We start from the raw sequence: 19,893 nt of genomic DNA, 5'->3' as shown, positions 1-19,893 counted from the left end.
TTTGTAACGTTTTTAGTTATGTAGTATACTATAATTTCATTGATTTTTGAAGAGCACTGATGTTTTGTCTTTGTAAATAAATTATGTTCTTATTTATGTTTTGCCACTTATTACCCTTTGTGCTGGTTTGTTTCAAAGGGGCTGAGATTACTTACAAATGTTTTGTGAAGGATTTTAGTTTTGACAATGCTTCCAGGAAGTCTTCTTCCAAATATTTAAAGCAAAAAAAAGTAGACTACCATAGTTCAAAGCAGAGTAAAATAAAGCAAAACATACGGATCTTATATAACTAATATGAAATAAATCATTAAGTCTACGAAAAGGGAATATCATTCTACTGAACCAAGTACAGAGAACCATGTGGTATATGATCAAACATAAGTCAGCTGATTGTCAATGTGGACTCCCAGAAATTTTACCACACAGCATAGTTCATCTTCAGGGAGCCTATAATAGGATATTATCTTGAAGAGGTCTTGGGCAAAACATAAATTATTGGGTTTCATATTAATTCTAAAGAAAACTTGTGGCTGAGAAACACTCAGCAGCAGTGTTGACTGTTTCTGACCATAGTGACTTGAGATGCAAAAGGTCACTGTGACAAGAGAGCAAGGTGGTATCATCTGCCTAGAGATATCTGCAGCTAAGATTCATGGGTGGATCGTTTACGGCAATAAAAAACAGAAGGGGTCCCAAAATATAACCCGGAGGAATCTCGCAGTTGTTGAGGACGATGGAGGACCATTTGCAATCAGCATGTACCGCCTTTCTAATAAGTTGTTAAATAAGACCACAAAGTATTGAGAGCACTATTTTAATTGCATAAAATTTCAGCTTGTGTAGCAAGATCAACACAATCAAACCCCCAACAACCCCCACAATCTTTGTACCCTTGATGTAGTCAAAATACCTTTCTTCGAAAGGCCTGTAAATGATCCATGGCATCAATTGCATCCACAGTGGATCGTCCAACTGAACTCTAAAGCCAAATGTGTCGTTTGTTAAAGACAGGGACATATTTCCGAATAGGGGACTAGGCGCGTGCCTAGGGTGGCAAATATTAGGGGCGGCAAAATTGTGGAAGATAAATTATTTAAAAAGGAGGTTTTAATCTAAAAATTTCATCACTTATCAGATGTTGAAGATAGCTTCTTTTATGAGCTTGTAGGCCTACATCATAAATCCTATATTGAAAGTGTCAAGGCATAAAAAGAAAACCCCAGCTAAGATGAGAACAAAAATGATGTTAAACCCAAACTTTAATTTCATGATGGGTAGCCTCTGGACCATACAGCAACAATAATAATGGTTTAATTTACCTCTGTCAATATGGTCCTTGCGTAGTTTGTCACTACTGCAGTTTCGTGCTTGTGGATTGTGTTTTGTGTTTTTTCGGTGTGTTAAATTGACGACCTTCACGTAAGGAAAATGTTTTAACTTTTTGTGACCTTCACCTGATGATGTGCTCCACGAGCACGAAACTGCAGTAGTGACAAACTACGCAAGGACCATATTGACAGAGGTAAATTAAACCATTATTATTCAAACTTTAAACCGAATGTCCCAGTAAAAAACCTAACAAAATCCCTCCACTAAGGCTTTTGAAAGAAATTATAGAAGAATATCTTCAATCAGTTTAGTTTGTCCAAATTTAGATGTGGCATTAATGATATTTGAAAGCACGGCTATATATCAAACTGCTTACCAGAAATATCGTTTTCATGCCTTGGAAGGGCAACATGTTATGAAGCAGATCTTCTGCAGAAAGACTTAGTTAATTTAGCAGTCTTGAATATTCAAGAACTATAACTGCTGATCTCCTTGGACTTAACTTGGACTGTTACTGTTATTTTTATTTTCTAGGTTTCAATCAAGGAGAAAAGTGTGAACTAACTACTACCTTAACTCATTCAATATTGTTTATTCTTTAAAGTAGGATCTGTCATGTATGTATAATGGTTATAACCTTTTCATTGAACACTTTTAGTCAGATCAGATCCACATACTTTTTTATACAAATAACTTTTTTTGTTTTGATAAATTTAGTTTTAAAATATAACAGATTTGTGAATAAAATATTTGTGATTGTATATCTGACTAAAAGTGTACAATGAAAAGCGTTATAAAGAACCCTTGTATACGGACGTTTTTATGTGCCGTTTATGCGCCGCAAAACGAGATTATGACTGTTCTGGCTTGATACATACATTGCATTTCTTAATGTATGCAAAACAGAATCGCGTTTTGCATGAAAACGGGGAGACAAAAAGTCTGTAAAAGAGGGCTTAAAATGTTATTAGATTTGTTGATGCAGCATGCAATTGCCCATTACTTTTCTACAAAAACAGCTGGCAGGACACGTATATTTGGGGTAGTCTTATTGTGGCCGGTGAACGCGCTCTCTAGCCTTGGAACGCGCTGCTACGATGGTAGGGGGGAGGGGGCGCACGATTTTTATTTCAGCTGCAGTTTTTTAATATGGACAAAATGAGAGTTTAAAAATTAGAAATACAAAAAATAAATAAAAATTTTAAAATTTAAAATTAATTTTTTAATTATAAAATAAAAATGTTATAACCTAACCTAACTAACCAAACTTGATGATAATGAAAAAATTGAATGAAGGTTTACTTATCAAAAAAATAGTTCTGTTCATAAAATAAATCTATAAATGCTTCAAATTCAATTTAAAATTTTTTTTATTATAAAATTAAACTGTTATAACCTAACCAAACTAACCAAACTTGCTGATAATGCAAAAATCTTTGATAAAAAGTTAATGCCACCGAGAGGTTTCGAACCTGGTACCTTTGGCTTCTCAGCCCAGCACGTTACCCATTAGACCACCGAGGCCGATGACAACTAGCCGTATCGTTGCAGTAATGGTGGTCCCTCAGCCAATAGAATACTCCGACGTTGACAGTATTAAAAATACTGCAGCTGAAATAAAAATTCAGCGGAGGGGGCGGAAGCATGGTTTGAGGGAATAGTTGATAAGATATCTAACTTATCTTTATTTTGACTAGAGGTTGTCCAGTGGTCGAAAACTCGACCAAAAATATGTATAGGCCTACAGACTTGTCTATTTTCACCCCACGCTCTAAAAAAAAAAACATGTGATTGGAATTTATTTCATATGTTTTGATTTTCTGTTTATATTTCGTTGTTATTTCGTCCCCAGCTTGGCAACCTATAAGACCCATATTATTTTTTTCAAATTTAAAACTCTTCTTTGTTCTTATTTTTGAGCCTATTTAAATTTATAAAGGTATTCTGCACACCTACAGGAAAATATCTTTCTAATAGTAATGCGTAGATTTTACCTGCAATGCACACGAGCTGAGAAAAAATGTTTTAAAGAAACATGCTTGCCATTTAAAAATATACTAGATGTCGTCCACTGTTCAGCGGTCGTAAACTCGACCAAAATATTATGCAATGTGAATGTACAGACTTCTCTACATTCACCCCACTCTGTAAATAAATATTTGATTGGAATTTATTTGATTTGTATTTTGATTATCTGTTTATATTTTGTTGTTATTTCACCACTAGCATGGCAACTCATGTAGCACATATTAATTTTTAAATTAATTTTTCTAGTTTGTTGGGCCTTTTTTTTATTTATAAAGGGATTCTGCACATCACAGGAAAATATCATTTCTAACAGTATGCGTTGATTTTCCCTGCGATGCACACGGGCTCAGAAAAAACGGTTTAAAGAAACATGCTTATCTATTAATATATATAGAGATTGATAGAAGATTGGGTCTGATTTTATTTGCTTTAGTTTTTTAGTGAATTTTGCCCTGTACATTTTTTTATTATTATGGCAATGAACGATTCTGACTCTAACGGTGACAGAACTAGTTTTAGGTAGGTTGTAATAATAAAATTATCCTCATTTGTTCAATTTCTTACGACAAAGGACTACGGACATATGTATCATGATATCATGTAGGACCTGTATGTATGTACACTATGTATCATTCGGCGGCCGTGATCATTCGAGTCTATCGACTATCGATCGAGATATCTAGTAGACTGTTTCTAGACACATCTGTTTTAACCTACAGCAGACAGATTTTTCAGTAGTTTTGTTGTGGTTCAGGTACAGACGAGTCAGGAAATCTTAATTCATCTCAGTGATGGTCGGCTGTGTTTATTTGGAATTTTTAACATTAGAGTAAAGTAAAAATGGCATTTACTAATGATGTTGGTTCTGAAGGCGATTGGAGAGAAAATATATCTTCTCAATTACAAACCCGAAACCGGCAGCAGTGCAAATGTTTTGAAGATCTTATAACTTATCGTAAGTTTACAGTTTTACTATCAGAGACATCTTTCACTAAACATAACCTACAAACAAAAACTTTCGCTCTCTCTTAAAAATTGGGTTGTCAAATAACTTTCATTTGAAAGCTAGGTTATAACTACAATTAGTTAATTCCTGAAAATACAACGCCCATTTATAAAGGGGTTTAAATTAATAATTCAGTACAGTAAATAAAATACCATACTACATCGGTTATGAGCATCTGGTACAGTTTATAAACAAATGAAGGCCAATGTTTAAGTTATTGGTAGAGTCATCAAGAGACCTCAGAGTAACCCAAGTTGAACATCCTGAGTACAGTTTCTTAACTGGGCTATGCTAATATTGATTGAAACTATCGATTCGATTAGTAAACCTTCATGCGATTTTTTCACTATCAGCAAGTTTGGTTGGTTAGGTTAGGTTATGATAGTTCAATTTTATAATAGATATATTAAAAAATATCGATTATTAATCAATATTTTCAATTCTATAGTTTCAATCAATATTAGCATAGCCCAGTTAAGAAACTGTACCCAACATCCTTCCTATACATATTGATGGTGACTAGCCTACTGTGTTTTATTCAATCAAAACTTCTTCCCATCCTTGACATCTTGAAATTTCAACACATTATTCAGACCTATGATTTTAATTTAATAGCCTATTAAATATCTTAAGCTTTATTGTAAAAATTGTGACTTGGTGGTCGCCTTTTAATCTAAAGGTCACTGGTTAGATTCTAAGCGAGATTGTTTCTGGAATCAGATTGCATTTGTCATCGGGAAACCAATTAATTAACAATACCACCTAACAAAAGGCTAATAGATAGGCTACTTTCTTTTAATACTTTCTTATTAAATGGCTATAGTACAGTAACAACACGAGGGTTTGGATTGTTCTTTTTCAAAAACGTAACAAAATAACGATGGTGGGGATTCCACAAAAAATAACTAATAAACATTTGCCTATTAACTTAATCATCAATGCCTATTGATGAAAATAAGTTAGGCCCTATCTGCAGATTAGCCATATGGAAACATTGGGTAGCTCTCTACGCATTATAACTTAGGCCTATAAATATGAAATGTTCCTCTAAATTTCAAACTTAACTTATTGTCATGCTACCCTCAAACCTAAAACAATTTACATAAATCAATATCAAAGTAAGTTAGCCTACTGCCTAAAAACTGCCAATGTTACCACTAAGAACGTACTATATATGATAAACTTATATTCATTATTCATGTGTAACATATAGGCCTATAAAAGGTTGTTTATAATCACATGGGCTTTAAGTTACAACATGTTTTGTCCATCAAGAGTCACATTAATTCCTAAGTTCTTAAGTCACCTGACATGTATTATTCTTAATTTGCATCTTGCGAGTTAAACTTAGAAATAATATAAAGATAAAGTAATTGGCACCTATACAATTTGTGGTGGCTGCTACATTTTGAAGTAGCCTATATCTCCTTCTACGATTTGTCATAGCTGCCTATTGCAAATCAAATACAACACATCTTAACATAGACACAGAAAATAGTGTAGGCCTACATTTACCTGGCTTAGGAATGTAGGTATTAAGGATGGAGGAATGAATACACAACTAACTCACCTATAAAAAAAGTTCCAAGTAAGTTTATTGAAAGCACACAAAAAATGATCACAGCACAATAAGCTTGATATTAATTCATCTTTATGTACCGGTACATGCTATCAAATTTTCTTTCCAGACAATCAACTATTTGACACAACGTTATCGTTGCGGAATGAAAATCTACATCTCAACATCCAAATAGAGAAACTGAGACAAGGTAGTCAATCTCCCGGGGCCCACGGCAGTGGAGGGGACTTCACCAAGATATCTGCCTTGGAACACAAGATTCTTAGTCAGCAAGAGGAGCTGACGGAGCTGCACAAGCGGAGGAGCGAGAACGCTCAGTTGATCATTGATCTCAACAACAAACTGCAGGAGAAAGAAAAACATATTTCTAGACTCGAACTTAGGTAAGCGAAAAAGGCTAGAAAATACCACCTTAACCTATCATTGTCTTGAATTCAGGATTTATTGGTACTGTACACCATTGATATCCACGGATGAAAACACTAAGTAGTTTATTCTAACACATATTGCCACATTCCTCATTTATAGAGTTTATTGATTCTAGATCCAATAAATGAATTTGGACTGTTTTTGTTTCTTTAATAAACGGAATTTAAAAACACAAAGCTTGAGATCAGACCTTATGCAAACTTTGTAATTTTATCACTCTACAACTGCTGAACATAGGCTTATTGTTTAGAGCCAAACTTACTAGGGTTATTTCGACAAACAGTGAGCAAGTTTTTTCAACAAACAAATTTCAATTTGATAATGCATGTATCATTTTAAACTACTCTGAAAACAAACCCCGGGCCACGCCGGACGAAATCAGTATTATAATGATAGTGTTATCTAAATGTTTGTGTATACGTACAATTTTTAAGGTTTTTATGTTCGTGTCTTGGTGGCTTTAATTACGTTCTTGACGAGATCCAAGATTTGAAAATGTTGTCTTCCCAACGAAACATGTAAGCTACTGAGCAATCTTAATCAGTGGGACTATTTGACGGAGAATGTTTTTTCTACCACTGCATGGAAATTATCAATCAATATTTATTGTCTGTAAACATTTTAATAATTTAATATAGACAAAGTCAATGGTTGTAGGCCTATTAATGCAATATAAGTTATGAACTTCAAAACAAATTTATTAGGCCTAATTTAATGAACATTCAGGACAAAGAAAATTATAACAAGTTTAAACATTTGAGTGATAACAATAAATTAGACAGAATCAACATGGAACCAGCCAAGGTTTTTTTATAGGTAACATAGTTAAAAAAAAGAACAGATAATTAGGATAAAATTCTTATAAACATCAATAACATTTAAAAATTACTAGTCAATAATACGATCTTGCTCAGATCGTATTATAATATCACATTTGCCATACCTGTAAACAGTATGCAAAATAGCTCTTTGCCGCTCTAGAGCGGGAATGGATCATTCTCGCTGGCTAAATCACCAGATTGACAGTTGTCATTTCTACACCAACTATATCCGCGGATCCAGTACGTTACTTAACAACCGGTAAACAAATAACTTAACCTTAAAAAAGCTAACATAACCTAAATGAAATTTTATATAAGTTATTTTTAACTAAAAAGTTAATCTGTGGTTTATTATAAGTTAATATTATGGTCGTAGGAAAACTCTTGTGTAGCGTATATTACAAGCACAAACCGCTCACAAACTCTCAGGGCTAGTTAAGCCATTTTTTATAGAGAGAATTACTAACTAGCATAAATAATAAGAGTAAATGGATGATTGGTAGCCTACTCGTATGATGAAGATTATTACAAGTTTTCTTAAGTCGTTATGTTACATTAGTCTGTTTCTAATTCAAATTATATTTAGAAAAAAAAAATTATTAATTTACTATTTTGTATGCTCTGCTCAATTGGCGGACCTAAAATCGCACACCTAGTTTAAAAAATTCATGTCCTGCATCGACAGTCATTTTTTTAGGGCTCTAATTTTTATTATTTCTAATTACAAAGTTATTTTTGTTAAGTGTTTTGTAGTTATGATTGAAATTTTTGTTTTTGACAAATATTTTACAGTGAAGAACATACCGTATAGTGATGTTATATCTACACAAAATTATACACCCCTACATATATGAACATAAATTATAGCCTAATGCAAACGTTTTACTGGCAAAATAAAAATGAACTCCGCTACATGATAACAAAAACAAAATAAAACATTTTATTTTAGCAATAAACTATCAGCTCTTACAAAATAAATATTAAAATAAAAAAAAGTAAGGAATAGGCTAGACAGCTGTGGCGAAGTTGACACCACAAAAATTTATAAACAGCTAAAAAAAAAAAATTTAAAAAATTTTAAAAAATTATTATTATTATTTTTAAAAATTTTTTTTAATAAATTTTAAAATTTATTTATGTGCAGCTGTAACCCGCGGGCTTTGCCCCGTTTAACTTAATTTTCAAGATTATCTCGTTCGCATGGCTCAATCACGTCCTGGTTGAAGTTTGTTCGCTACGCTCACTCACCTTTAGTTTGGAGCTCGTTCGCTACACTCACTCACCTTTAGGTTGGAGCTTGTTTGCTGCGCTCACATGCCTTCAGGTTAGCTCGTTCGCTACGCTAACTCGCCTCCAGGTTGAAGTTTGTTCGCTACGCTCACTCACCTTTTGGTTGCAAATTAGCTGTTGTCATATGTAAAAGAAATAGTGCTGTACCCTGTTGGTAATCCTTGTAACTTTAATGCTATTGAACATCATAGAACAGAACCAACTTGTTTAATTGAAACAGCTGTTAAGATTCAATAATTCCATTTCTCATAAGGTTAACATGGGAAACTCCAGAGCCGCAGGGGCGGAGCCCGAAAGGATTTTTGAAATAAGAATATGCCTATATGTTAATCGGGAATGTGAGCCATCATCATGCCAAATTTCAGCCCAATCCGACCAGTATTCTTCGCGTTCACTTGTCACAAACATACATCCATACATCCATACATCCAAACTTTTTCATTTATAATATTATATATATATATATATAGTAGGATTAACAAAAGTGAGAATTCTTAAATGTTTAAAGTGTATTCATTTTTCTATTTCTATTTCAGTCTCAATGAAAATGGCAGAGTTTTGACAAGCTTGAGAGCAGAAATAGAAATGTACCAGAAGAGCAACAAAGACCTGGAAGCTTTGAACCAAGTGCTCAGAGATGAACACCAAGCTCTTCATCTGATGTATACACATCTTGAAAACAAACTGAGGACTGTTCAAGTAAGTGTTTGTGGTTTTGGTGAAGAAATATCAGTTGGTAGCGAGTGGTTACCTTGTATTTGATTGAAATAAAGAAATTCCACTAATGTATACTACTGTAATTCTCTGACACTATTACAATCTTGAAGATTGTTAATAAAGATCTCTCTCTCTCCCTCTCTCTATCTCTCTCTCTCTCTCTCTCTCTCTCTCTCCCCCTCTCTCTCTGAAACTAGCCTAGCTGCTTTACTGGTGCCTCACAACAGGTTGACAATGAACTCAGTTGTACCCGCTTCTTACAATGACTACCTATCTCTTTGGTATATGTATCTGCATTCAACTGTGTGGCAGCTGGTCAAAACTAATAACTTCATCGAAATGTAAACATTGGAATTCTATTGTAAGAATCAATAAAAGGATTTTTCCTACCACTGCATGGAAATGATCACATTACCAAACCTATAAACATAATGGAAATTAGCATTGCCGCTCGCTTGTCATCTGATTTCACAGAGTTGACAGAGTTGTCGTTTTTACACTAATCACAGCCGCGGATCCTGGACGTTAGTTAACAACCGGTTAGCAAAAAAAACACTTAACCAACATGTGTTTTTAGTTTCACCCCTCCCCATTCGGCTGATAGTGCCGTGATAGCTTAGGTGGGTAAGGTGTTGCACTAACCAGTGTAGTGCTGCAGTCTTTCTAGGGTTTAAATCTTATACTTGTGCAATACGGTTCTTTCCTGTTAAAGGGAACATGAATTATTATCGATGAATTTTTCGATCCATCGATATTTTTGTTTTCTTTTACGATCTATATTCATTCTGTTTTAATATCTTCAAACGCATTTAATTTACAAATTGAAGACTGTTTATTTCAAGCAAAAATAATATAAGAAATAAAATAAATAATATTCCTTTCTAAACTAACCCTAAAATAACTAACCAAACTTGCTACGGTACACCATTTCAAAATTCCGCTTTATAACAGAAACGGGATGTTGGGAATACCAATAGGAATTTTGAAATGTTACAGCAATTTTGGTTGGTTAGGTTAGGTTATCTTAGAACAGTTTAGTGTCAATAAATATATAATTTTTTTAATTGTTCATGTTGATACTGGACAATATTTATGTATCGTAGTTGTCAGCTGATATGTTTCAATTTGTTAATATCGATATATCAGATCAAAAGATAAAATTTTGATACATTGAAAAAAATCACCGATAATAATGAATGTTCCCTTTAACAGGAAAGTACCTGCAATAACTTTGCACTAATGTGTGTATAAAAGCACTAATGTGTGGCTTAGCTGGTGGGAGAGCCCACCTCAACGGTGTTCGGCTTGGGTGGGAGTTGTCGGCATTAGTGAGTTTAATAATTACTGTATCTGCAGACAACATCTGATTTGCTTCTATTTACCTTGGTATAGTGGAAGAGGACAAAGATTTGTCTTTTTTTGTATTATTTTTGTTAAATTCGTTCATATTCTGTCGTACTCCATATGCAATAGGTTAAATTTCTAAAACGACATTATATAAAAAACTTATTATAGAGAAATAAAAAAAATATCCTGAGTCTATGGGTTAATTCAATAAAAAAGTAAACAAACAAAACTAATGTAACGACAACAACTAACATTTATTCAATATTTTAAATGTGAATACAACCCATATGTTTTTCTGCGAATCACTTTTTAGCTAATTTCCCATATAGGGAATAGTCTATTACCGCAGGTCTCATGGTAAGACCTAGACCCGTGACCGATTTACTTTTTCATTTTGAGGTCCCCAGAGGCCAAAAACACCATCCATTCGCATTCATAAATATATATATATGTCCGTTAGCACGATAACTCTAGCAAAAATTATCCGATTTAGATGAAATTTGGTACAAACGTGTAAACTTACATTTATTCTAAGCAGTTCGCGAACTAGCATAATCGGACTATGTGTACGGGGGCTTATGGGGTAAAAATTTAATTTTCCCAGTTTTTACCCTAAAAACACTTTCTCTCCAAACCATTTTGTAGAGTTTAAAAAAAGAAATAATTTTGTACATTGAAGCGTTGTTGTATACCCACAGATATATTGGTTGCAGGTTACGGAGACTATTTAAAAATTTGTAAATTTAAAATTCCCATGTTATTCTTATTGAGAATAAGTAAACTGTTGTAGTTTGCTTGTTTTTGGATACAGTGGAACCTTGATAAGAAGACCCTCGATAACAAGTCGCCATTGATAACAAGTGTCATTTTCAAATCCCCTTAAAAATTATTTTACCCCTAATCACATGTTATTACAAACCTCGATAAGAAGTCAACCTTGATAACAAGTCTTATTTTACCATCCCCATGAGAGTATTGTTATCAAGGTTTTATTGTATATTTAAACCAAATGTGAACATTTTGTTTATTTAATACTAAGCTATCGACATTGCAATAAAATGTTAATTAAATAGGAAATAAATCTGACAATTTTTAGGGAATATTTTTGTAGAAATCCAGCCAGGTACATGGAAATTTGCTTAGTCTGGAGGTTTGCTGTGGCGAGGGTATTTAAAAAATTCATCAGAATAACCAACTGAAGTATATTGTAAACACAATAAACCTAAGTATTTAGAATATTTTTACCTCAGAATTTATTGATCCATATCCACAAGGTGTTTTTATTACACAACCCGAATTACAAGTACCGACATTGTTTAAGGAAAAATCAGCTCATAATTAAGTATCCATGTTCAGAATAAGTTGTTATCGATTTATCATGAATTTGGACTTTTTTGAAAAGTACATTATAAAACAACTATTAATTAACACATCTCTACAGTAAAAAGTACCATGGTAAAAATACAATAAAATATTGGTATAATGTTGAGTATAAATTATTCCTAGCACAATTATTTTTGGAGTGTTTTATCCATGTGCCTGGTAAATTCTTAATAGAAGTTTGAGTTGTAAACACACTGGTACAATATAAAGTTCAAACTATGGTCGACATTTCAGAACATTTAGTAGCCAAGAATTTCCAAGAGAAAATTTTCAAAGCGACATTAGGCTATAAGGGATTTGATTATAGCAGTTAGATGTTGGCAAAGAAGTTTTGGGTTATAAGTGGAATATTCGCTTGAAATATTTAGCCTATATTTTGGTCCGTGTTTGTCATAGAGCGGCTTAATGAAGATGGTTTGGAAATCCTCCAGCAGTGGACTTCCTGGCAACAATCCAAACTTTTGAGTCATATTTATAACAAGTTACATTTTGCTCACTTCCAGACTAACTCCAGCTTCGGTTTTTGCCCAGTTTCTCTGCCGTTTGTTCAGTTCTAAATTTACGAGTACATTAATAAAACGCTTTGTTTACCGGTCTAGTTGCTTTAATTTATGAGGTGCCTCATTTTCATTCATGGTTTTGTGAAACAAGTTTTGTTATAGTGGACCTGTAAATTGGTTGATTTAGTTTGTGTTGTAAAATAAATATTTCTAATAAAAAAGTTATGAGTTTTGCTTTGGGCATTCTATAAGGTAAGAAATTAACACAGTGACTATTATTATTAATAATATGTATTAATGCCTTTTAAAAATAGCTAGAATTTTATTAAAACAGCAGTTATTAAATGATATAATAATCTTTTTGTAAAAAGAAATGCTGTGGTAATATTGAATTTATAAAAACTAATGATTCACAGCCTAAACTAATTCACATTTTCTGTAAACGAGTTTACATAGAACCATTTTTGGGTGGTTACACAATGTTTGAACTCGTTATGAATGAGAGAGAGGAAACAAGCAATGGACTAGAGAAACCCTATTATTTGGTACACTACCCAATATTTCACATATTAAGCTGAAACATTTTAATTCAAATAACTATTTGATAACTGTTAAAATATGACCATTTTTAAATTATAAAGACAAATTATAACTGTTAAATCCAATAAAAAAGAAAATGTTATTTCAATAACTTTTGGTTTACACTTAAATACAAACCTCAATAAATTGATTCATTTATTTATCAAAGTAGTTGTGTATATTTTTAATAAGAACAGTTTTACAAAAGGAGAAGAGACGGCAGTCAATATGATGAATAATAAATGACCTGTCATGAACTATTGGCTTCTTTCAAGGAAATTAGACGAGGCAGTTAAAAGTAATTAGTAGAATCACTTATAGGTTTGTTGTTTTCTGACAATTATCTGTAGAGATTTTTAAAGTTTTAATTTTAATCAGACAATTATTTTTTGGGACGTTTCAAATAAAATAAAACATTACAAAACAACATTATAAAACAACTTCAAGTAAATAATTCCAATACTTTGTTAGAATGATAAAACCTTATGTCATGTATGATCAACAAAATAAACTTTTTAATAATAAACACAATTAATTGTTCAGCTATTATGTATAGAAGATAATATTAGTAATTATAACTAAGATGTCAATAAAAGAGGTCTATAATTAATTGTTACCGTACTCAAACGTCCATTTTTGATTTCAGATTCACTGATGGTGATTAGAATTTTAAATTTAGTCATAACAGTAATTAGTTTATTTTGCTGTACAATTGTAATCTATATAATTAATACGCTACATGAAACTTTGTCGGTTGAACTCCTCCGCCATCTCTTAACCGATTTTATCCATTGACGTCTCATTGGAAAGAGCGTGTCGCGTAGATTTGCAAACTGGCCTTACATTTTTGACAAAGTCCCTTGGGTTCTGCCCCAGTGGCTTTGAAAGTTCCCATGTTATCCTTATGAAGAACATAATTGTTTACATTTTGATCAGCTGTATAATTTAATTGCTGTTATTTATTTTTCAATTCAATGAAACGCATTGAGTACTGTTTGAGTTTGTGTAAACATAACCCCCAAAACGAAAACATATCGTGTTAGTATGGTTGTATCTTAAATTTGTGTATTTATCGTTGTTTTGTGTCGCTATGACAGATCGTGTTAGTATGATTGTAACTTAAATTTGTGAATTTATCGCTGCTTTGTGTAGATATAATTTGTTTATTTGTTGTTTTTTTCTTTTAAATGCCTCCGACGCTACGACAATGAAACATAGACAGGAGGCGTAATCGTGATAACGACCGTAGCTACAGAACAGTGACACGTAATAGGCTCAACTATTAGGTTAAAATGCGCCCTAACACTACCCCAAAACAACTTTTCGTTCAAATTTGGCCCTCTATCAATGACCTGTGTTGCCTGTACAGCGAGGCATTTTGAGAAGGAGAAAACCGGCCGGAATGCTTTAGGTTTATTAATAATGAAGATAAACATGGTCTGAGTTACACACCGGTAATCTTTGAGTTGAATCTTTTAAATTCATTGTAAATATGACTGTTATCCGTTTTGAAATAACTCCTGTAATACTTTGCAATTGCTCGAATTCGAGCAACATGTACACTAGTTTGTTACTAATGATTGTATTTTCCAGGATGAGAACCGGGAGATTGTGGATCGGTTAAAGCAGTACAAGTCCAAAGATGCTGAGAAAATGAATGAAGAAAATGAAAACTTTGTGAGGTAACATAATAAAATAGTAAACAAATTCTATAGTAATATCAATCAATAAACAAAATCTTTAATTCCAACCAAGGTTAAAAAAAACATAAGATAATCATGGGATAAGTAAAAGTTTTCATACTTGACTAATCAACTTTCTATTACGGTACATTGGTAGGCCTTACTGAACATTAAATAAGTAAAATAATATTTCCTGGTTTTCCAGCATACCTTATCCAGTATTTAATATTGTAATATCAAATTATGAATTGGGTGACCTATTATCTCTCTTTGAGAAGTGTGCTCGTTCAATAGAGAGCAAAGGACTTTGTTTGTAGTTTCAAATCCAGCCAATCACCAATGGATTTTATCTTAAGTGGTCGAAATCGACGGTTAATCTTGAGGTATTATGTAAATTCAGCTAACTGCGTTGGATAGAGTGAAGTCATTAAAATCTTAGTTATATGAAGGGAGGATAAGCAATAATAAGTATGACGATTGTGTTCCCTAAAAAAACGTGATTGATGAATTCGTTTAACACAATATTTCCTACCTTTCTTTTTATCGGCTTTAGGTTGCCCAAAAGGTTTTTTAAGAGTCTTATAATTGTTTGTTCATGAGTTTGTTCAGATTGTATCCGGATAAATAAGTAAATCTTCATCTTTTTTTTTATAAAAATATCTGATTCTCCAGAAAGCAGTAACATTCTTACTTCGATCTCAGCAATTTTAAATCCTTCTCTTGCCACATCGACCAATGTATTTAATCATCCTGTTCTTACTTGATAATTCATTAACTTATGGGGTAGTTTTGCCTTGGCCATATAGATCACATAAAGCTGTGCATGTATTTCGTGGATTGGAAAGAACCATAATTAGGAAATTTTATCACAAATCTTGAACATTTGCGGAACCAAATCCATAACCTAGTCCAGCATTGGTAACAAATTATGCAAATGCGATGAGATGTGATGACACTGTTGTGTTTCCGAATGTTTTGTATCTAGTGAGGTTTAGATGCGTTGTTCAACCTAGCTACATGTACATCAAAGTAAACACTGTGTACACTTTTTTTAAATACCTGAATTGACATTAGTTCACCTACTTTACCAAAACCATAGACTCCGTAGTTAGTCTATTCCAAAACTTGAACACAGCTCTCATCCTCAACGTACTCATCTATGACACAATTTTCAACCCGATTATCAAAAACTGTTATACCAATAAATGAATCTCAGGTGTTCTTTCTTGAATTTAAAAATAAATGGTGATTGAAAGTAGGAAAAAAAGGCAAGTGCCAACCTTACAATATGTATAAGCTAACCCGATAAGGAATAATATGTTCCTTTGAAATTGATAAGTCACACTTATTTCATAATTTAAAATTTTCTAAGAGCATTAAAGCATAGATTTTTGAACAAAACATTTCAAATGTATCATAAATTCATCATTTTGTTGAAACTATAAAAAACTTGCCATGCAGTGGAGAATCCATTAAAATCAGAAATAATAATGTAAACATTTAATTTTGACAGTTTCAGTAGACCTTTGAATACAATTTTAATATTAACAGCTGGTTCATTAAAAGTAGTGTAAAATTATCCATATGGTCGAAATGTAAATAAAATTGCAGAGTGAACTTTAAAGGCCTCTGGGGCAGAGCCCCAAGGAAATTTACATCATTTCTCTTTTGAGGGCTCACCTACAGACCAATACAGTAGACTCTCGCTCATCCGGACTAATGTGGCGGACGTCCGGTCCGGATTACGAAAAATCCGGACTATTGAGAGGCGAGCAAATACACAGTACTGTATATAGACGTTTTTTCAATTTTGTTCCAGGTCCACAGTAATGATAGCCGGGCATAGCACTTCCACCATCGGTCGAATTTTGTTCCAGGTCCACAGTAATTATAGCTCGGGCATATGCACTTCCACCGGTAATAATTTTTTCGGCCGAATTTTGTTCCAGGTCCACAGTAATTATAGCCCGGGCATATGCACTTCCACCGGTAATAATATTTTGGCCGAAATTTGTTCCAGGTCCACAGTAATTGTAGTCCGGGCGTATGCACTTCCACCGGTAATAATTTTTTCGGCCGAATTTTGTTCCAGGTCCACAGTAATTATAGCCCGGGCATATGCACTTCCACCGGTAATAATTTTTTCGGCTGAATTTTGTTCCAGGTCCACAGTAATTGTAGTCCGGGCATATGCACTTCCACCAGTAATAATTTTTTCGGCCGAATTTTGTTCCAGGTCCACAGTAATGATAGCCCAGGCATATGCACTTCCACCGGTAATAATTCATACCGAGTTTTTTCATTATTCGAGGTAGTCTACTGTACTGAGCCACTAAAAAAAATCACGATTGCCGATCCGGGAGTCGGGACAAGGCCGATCCGGATGAGCGAGAGTCTACTGTACCTTTCTTTAGACACCCCTACCAAGTTTCTACGCCCAGCCGTTCTCTCAAATTAGCTGTGACAAAAACCTCGTTTTCCTCCATAAGAATAACATGGGATGGGAATTTAAAGGCCACTGGGGCAGAGCCCCGAGGGAATTCTCCATGTTTCTCTTTTGATGGCTCATCTACAGACCAGGATCTTTCTTTATACACCTCTACCGAGTTTCTACGCCCAGCCGTTCTCTCAAAATAGCTGTCACAAAGAAAAACAGTTTCAAATTAATATATAGATTCCGCGAACCTCTAGGCCAAGCAAATAATGTGTAAAGGTTCCAGGATAGAGCTGGATGTGAAAGTGGGATATAAAACAACCTATCAATATTTGTGATGATTCATTGTTTCTGTAACCCACAACTCATTTGATCATGTTTTGACACAGAAAAAAGAACGCCAAGATGCAGAAGGAGCTGGAGGACGCAGCCAAGGACATGCGTGGACTTGCGCCTGACTTGTACGCTCACAACATCGGCCCCGCACTGCTCTGTGCCTCGGTGCCGACCAAGCCTTCAATCAAGTTTGTAAGACTTCTCACACATTCTACTCAGTAGATGTAAATACTGTAAAAAAATAGTCTCTTAAGACAACCAAATTTTAGCGTACAATATGCAGTGTGCGTTCTAACATCTCTTCAAGAGAATCTGTTAAATTTAAAATTTGACCAACAGTGTCAACATTATTATCTTGTACACAATTAAACCGAGGGTTGATTATCCACTGGTAAATGGTAGTGGTTTTATCTATATTTGCCCTGAGTTAACAAATCAATATTGAAAGACATTGTCATAATATGTTTTCTGACTTAGAGTGACTGAAATGATAATCATAGTATATAAACTACATCTTGGTTGTTGCAGAATCATTTTTGTTCTCTAAACAATTGCTGTCAATTTCCCCACTAATCTATTACACCAAGAAATTGAATCTAAAGTACTTTAAATACGATTTTGGTAAAATAGTAAAAGGATATTTTCACAATGGATCATACAATAACATTATTTAAAATATTCACAATTTCACATTTATATTCTTTATAAATTCTTATCAGTTCTAAGTGGAAACAGAAAGTAACTATTTTGAGTGACTTTTGCATCCACACAACATCTTTTACAACTGTAGTCCATAAATAGTATCTGCCTCCTGGTAGTACTGAGCCTATTGATACCCTCTACAATACTCAAGGAAAAATTGATTTTGCAACCCTTTCAATATATATTTTTTACTTGTGCTATTTTGATGCCATATACAGTAATCAAAGCAGTGGCGACTTTAAAGGGAACATGGGGACCATAATTAGCCATGTGTTGGTACCTAAATGCGAAGCTTGGTACAATCAGTTCATAGAACAAGTATCGGTACCGACAACCAACATTAAAATAAGAATATGGTACTGGTATTTCTGTACCATCAGAATACATGTCTATCTAAATACGGTACGGTTTTTTAATAGAGAGACTTATAAAAGGAGAATTACAATTGTCTTCTGAGACTATTACTAGTTCGTTCAAAAGATTTCTATTCCATACTTTTAAAAGTAAGTTACTTGCTGAGTTGCATGGTTCACTTGATTGTTCAGCAAATGACAGACAATTCCTTTGCCTACCTATTTTAGTATTTTTCCAGTTTATTTGATTTTTTCAAGATGGTCTGGCAAATACGGGTTTCAGTTCAACAGGGGGCGGCTAAAATGGATTTACTGATTTTTTTCTCTTGTTCTGCTTGTAAATATCTTTTTGCAAATTTTCCATAGAGAGATTTAGCTATTACTGTAGGTCTCGTGGTAAGACCTATTTGACTTGAGAATGATTTATTTATTTTTTGTTTAACCTAATTCCTTCAGGTAATACACGTGCCATTTTAAAGGTAATAACTTAGTGAAAATCCAATCGTGCGTGTAAATTCGCTTAGTCTGTAGGTTTTCTGTGACGGTGTGTGTTAAGTGCCATTATGTCCGTAGGACGCTCACGAGAGTGAAGTGAGTGCTGTGAGATGGAGTCCCGTGGACCATGTAGTGGCGACCGGAGGCGCAGACAGACGAGTCAAACTGTGGGACGTGTCCAAAGGTAACATTCCACCTTCTCCCACCCACCTAGCTTAGCATGGCAACATCCACTCACTTCACCGCCATCATGATCATGTTCTACCACCCAGTGCCATCTTGATATGAATGTTTGTATTAACTGTTGTGGTATTGCTGCTAAGGTGTAGGCGTAGGTGAAGCAGTTTGTGTGGATTTTTAACATTTTGTTAGAGGATTTTACCAATTGGGGATGTGAGGAAAAACTGTGATTTAGCATTTGGTTTAATAGAAATAATATAGCCTAGGTTTTGTTGGTGTGAAATTTTTCCATATGATTTGGAAACAGTGTAAAATTCTTCAAAGCTATTCATTTTATTTATTTACCATCACAATTTAAAATACTTGTTATTTTAAAACTTAAGGGAATTATTTAAAGAAATGACGTTTAGTGAAATGTTGTTCTGTGTTTTTTTTTGGGGGGCTAAAAATAACATTTTGTTTGCAATCCTTTGAACTAGTTTTACAGATAATCTGTTATATAATTATTTTGTTATTAATAAATACATTTTAACTGAGTGTTTCAGTATAGTGAATGTTTACTAGACCTTGGTGCATGGGGTTTTAGTGTGTGTTTAAATTTGTGTGTGTAGGCCTAATTTTCTGCACAATTTTAAACAAATCTTTTGTTTGTTCAAATTTAAGAAGTTGACGCCCAATATAAGTGCCTTTATAAATTTACATG

General features: G+C 33.7%; 1 protein-coding gene across 1 annotated transcript; it reads left to right on the top strand.

Moving 5' to 3' along the window:
• The first annotated feature begins 582 nt into the window (after positions 1–582).
• On the top strand, positions 583–19,606 carry LOC128989510 (autophagy-related protein 16-1-like). Its single transcript, XM_054411407.1, has 6 exons — positions 583–754; positions 6,052–6,325; positions 9,019–9,181; positions 14,602–14,690; positions 17,514–17,652; positions 19,089–19,606. Exons 1-6 carry the CDS (start codon positions 583–585, stop codon positions 19,227–19,229), a joined length of 978 nt encoding a protein of 325 aa, XP_054267382.1. The 3' UTR covers positions 19,230–19,606.
• Positions 19,607–19,893: the final 287 nt, after the last annotated feature.

This window comes from Macrosteles quadrilineatus, unplaced genomic scaffold (assembly GCF_028750875.1).
Source record: "Macrosteles quadrilineatus isolate MER2022 unplaced genomic scaffold, UCM_ALF_1.0 Scaffold_3__2_contigs__length_128488019, whole genome shotgun sequence".
In the NCBI taxonomy this organism is placed as follows: Eukaryota; Metazoa; Arthropoda; class Insecta; order Hemiptera; family Cicadellidae; genus Macrosteles; species Macrosteles quadrilineatus.
Note: the sequence above shows the minus strand (reverse complement) of the source record. Positions and strands in the feature narration are given on the sequence as shown.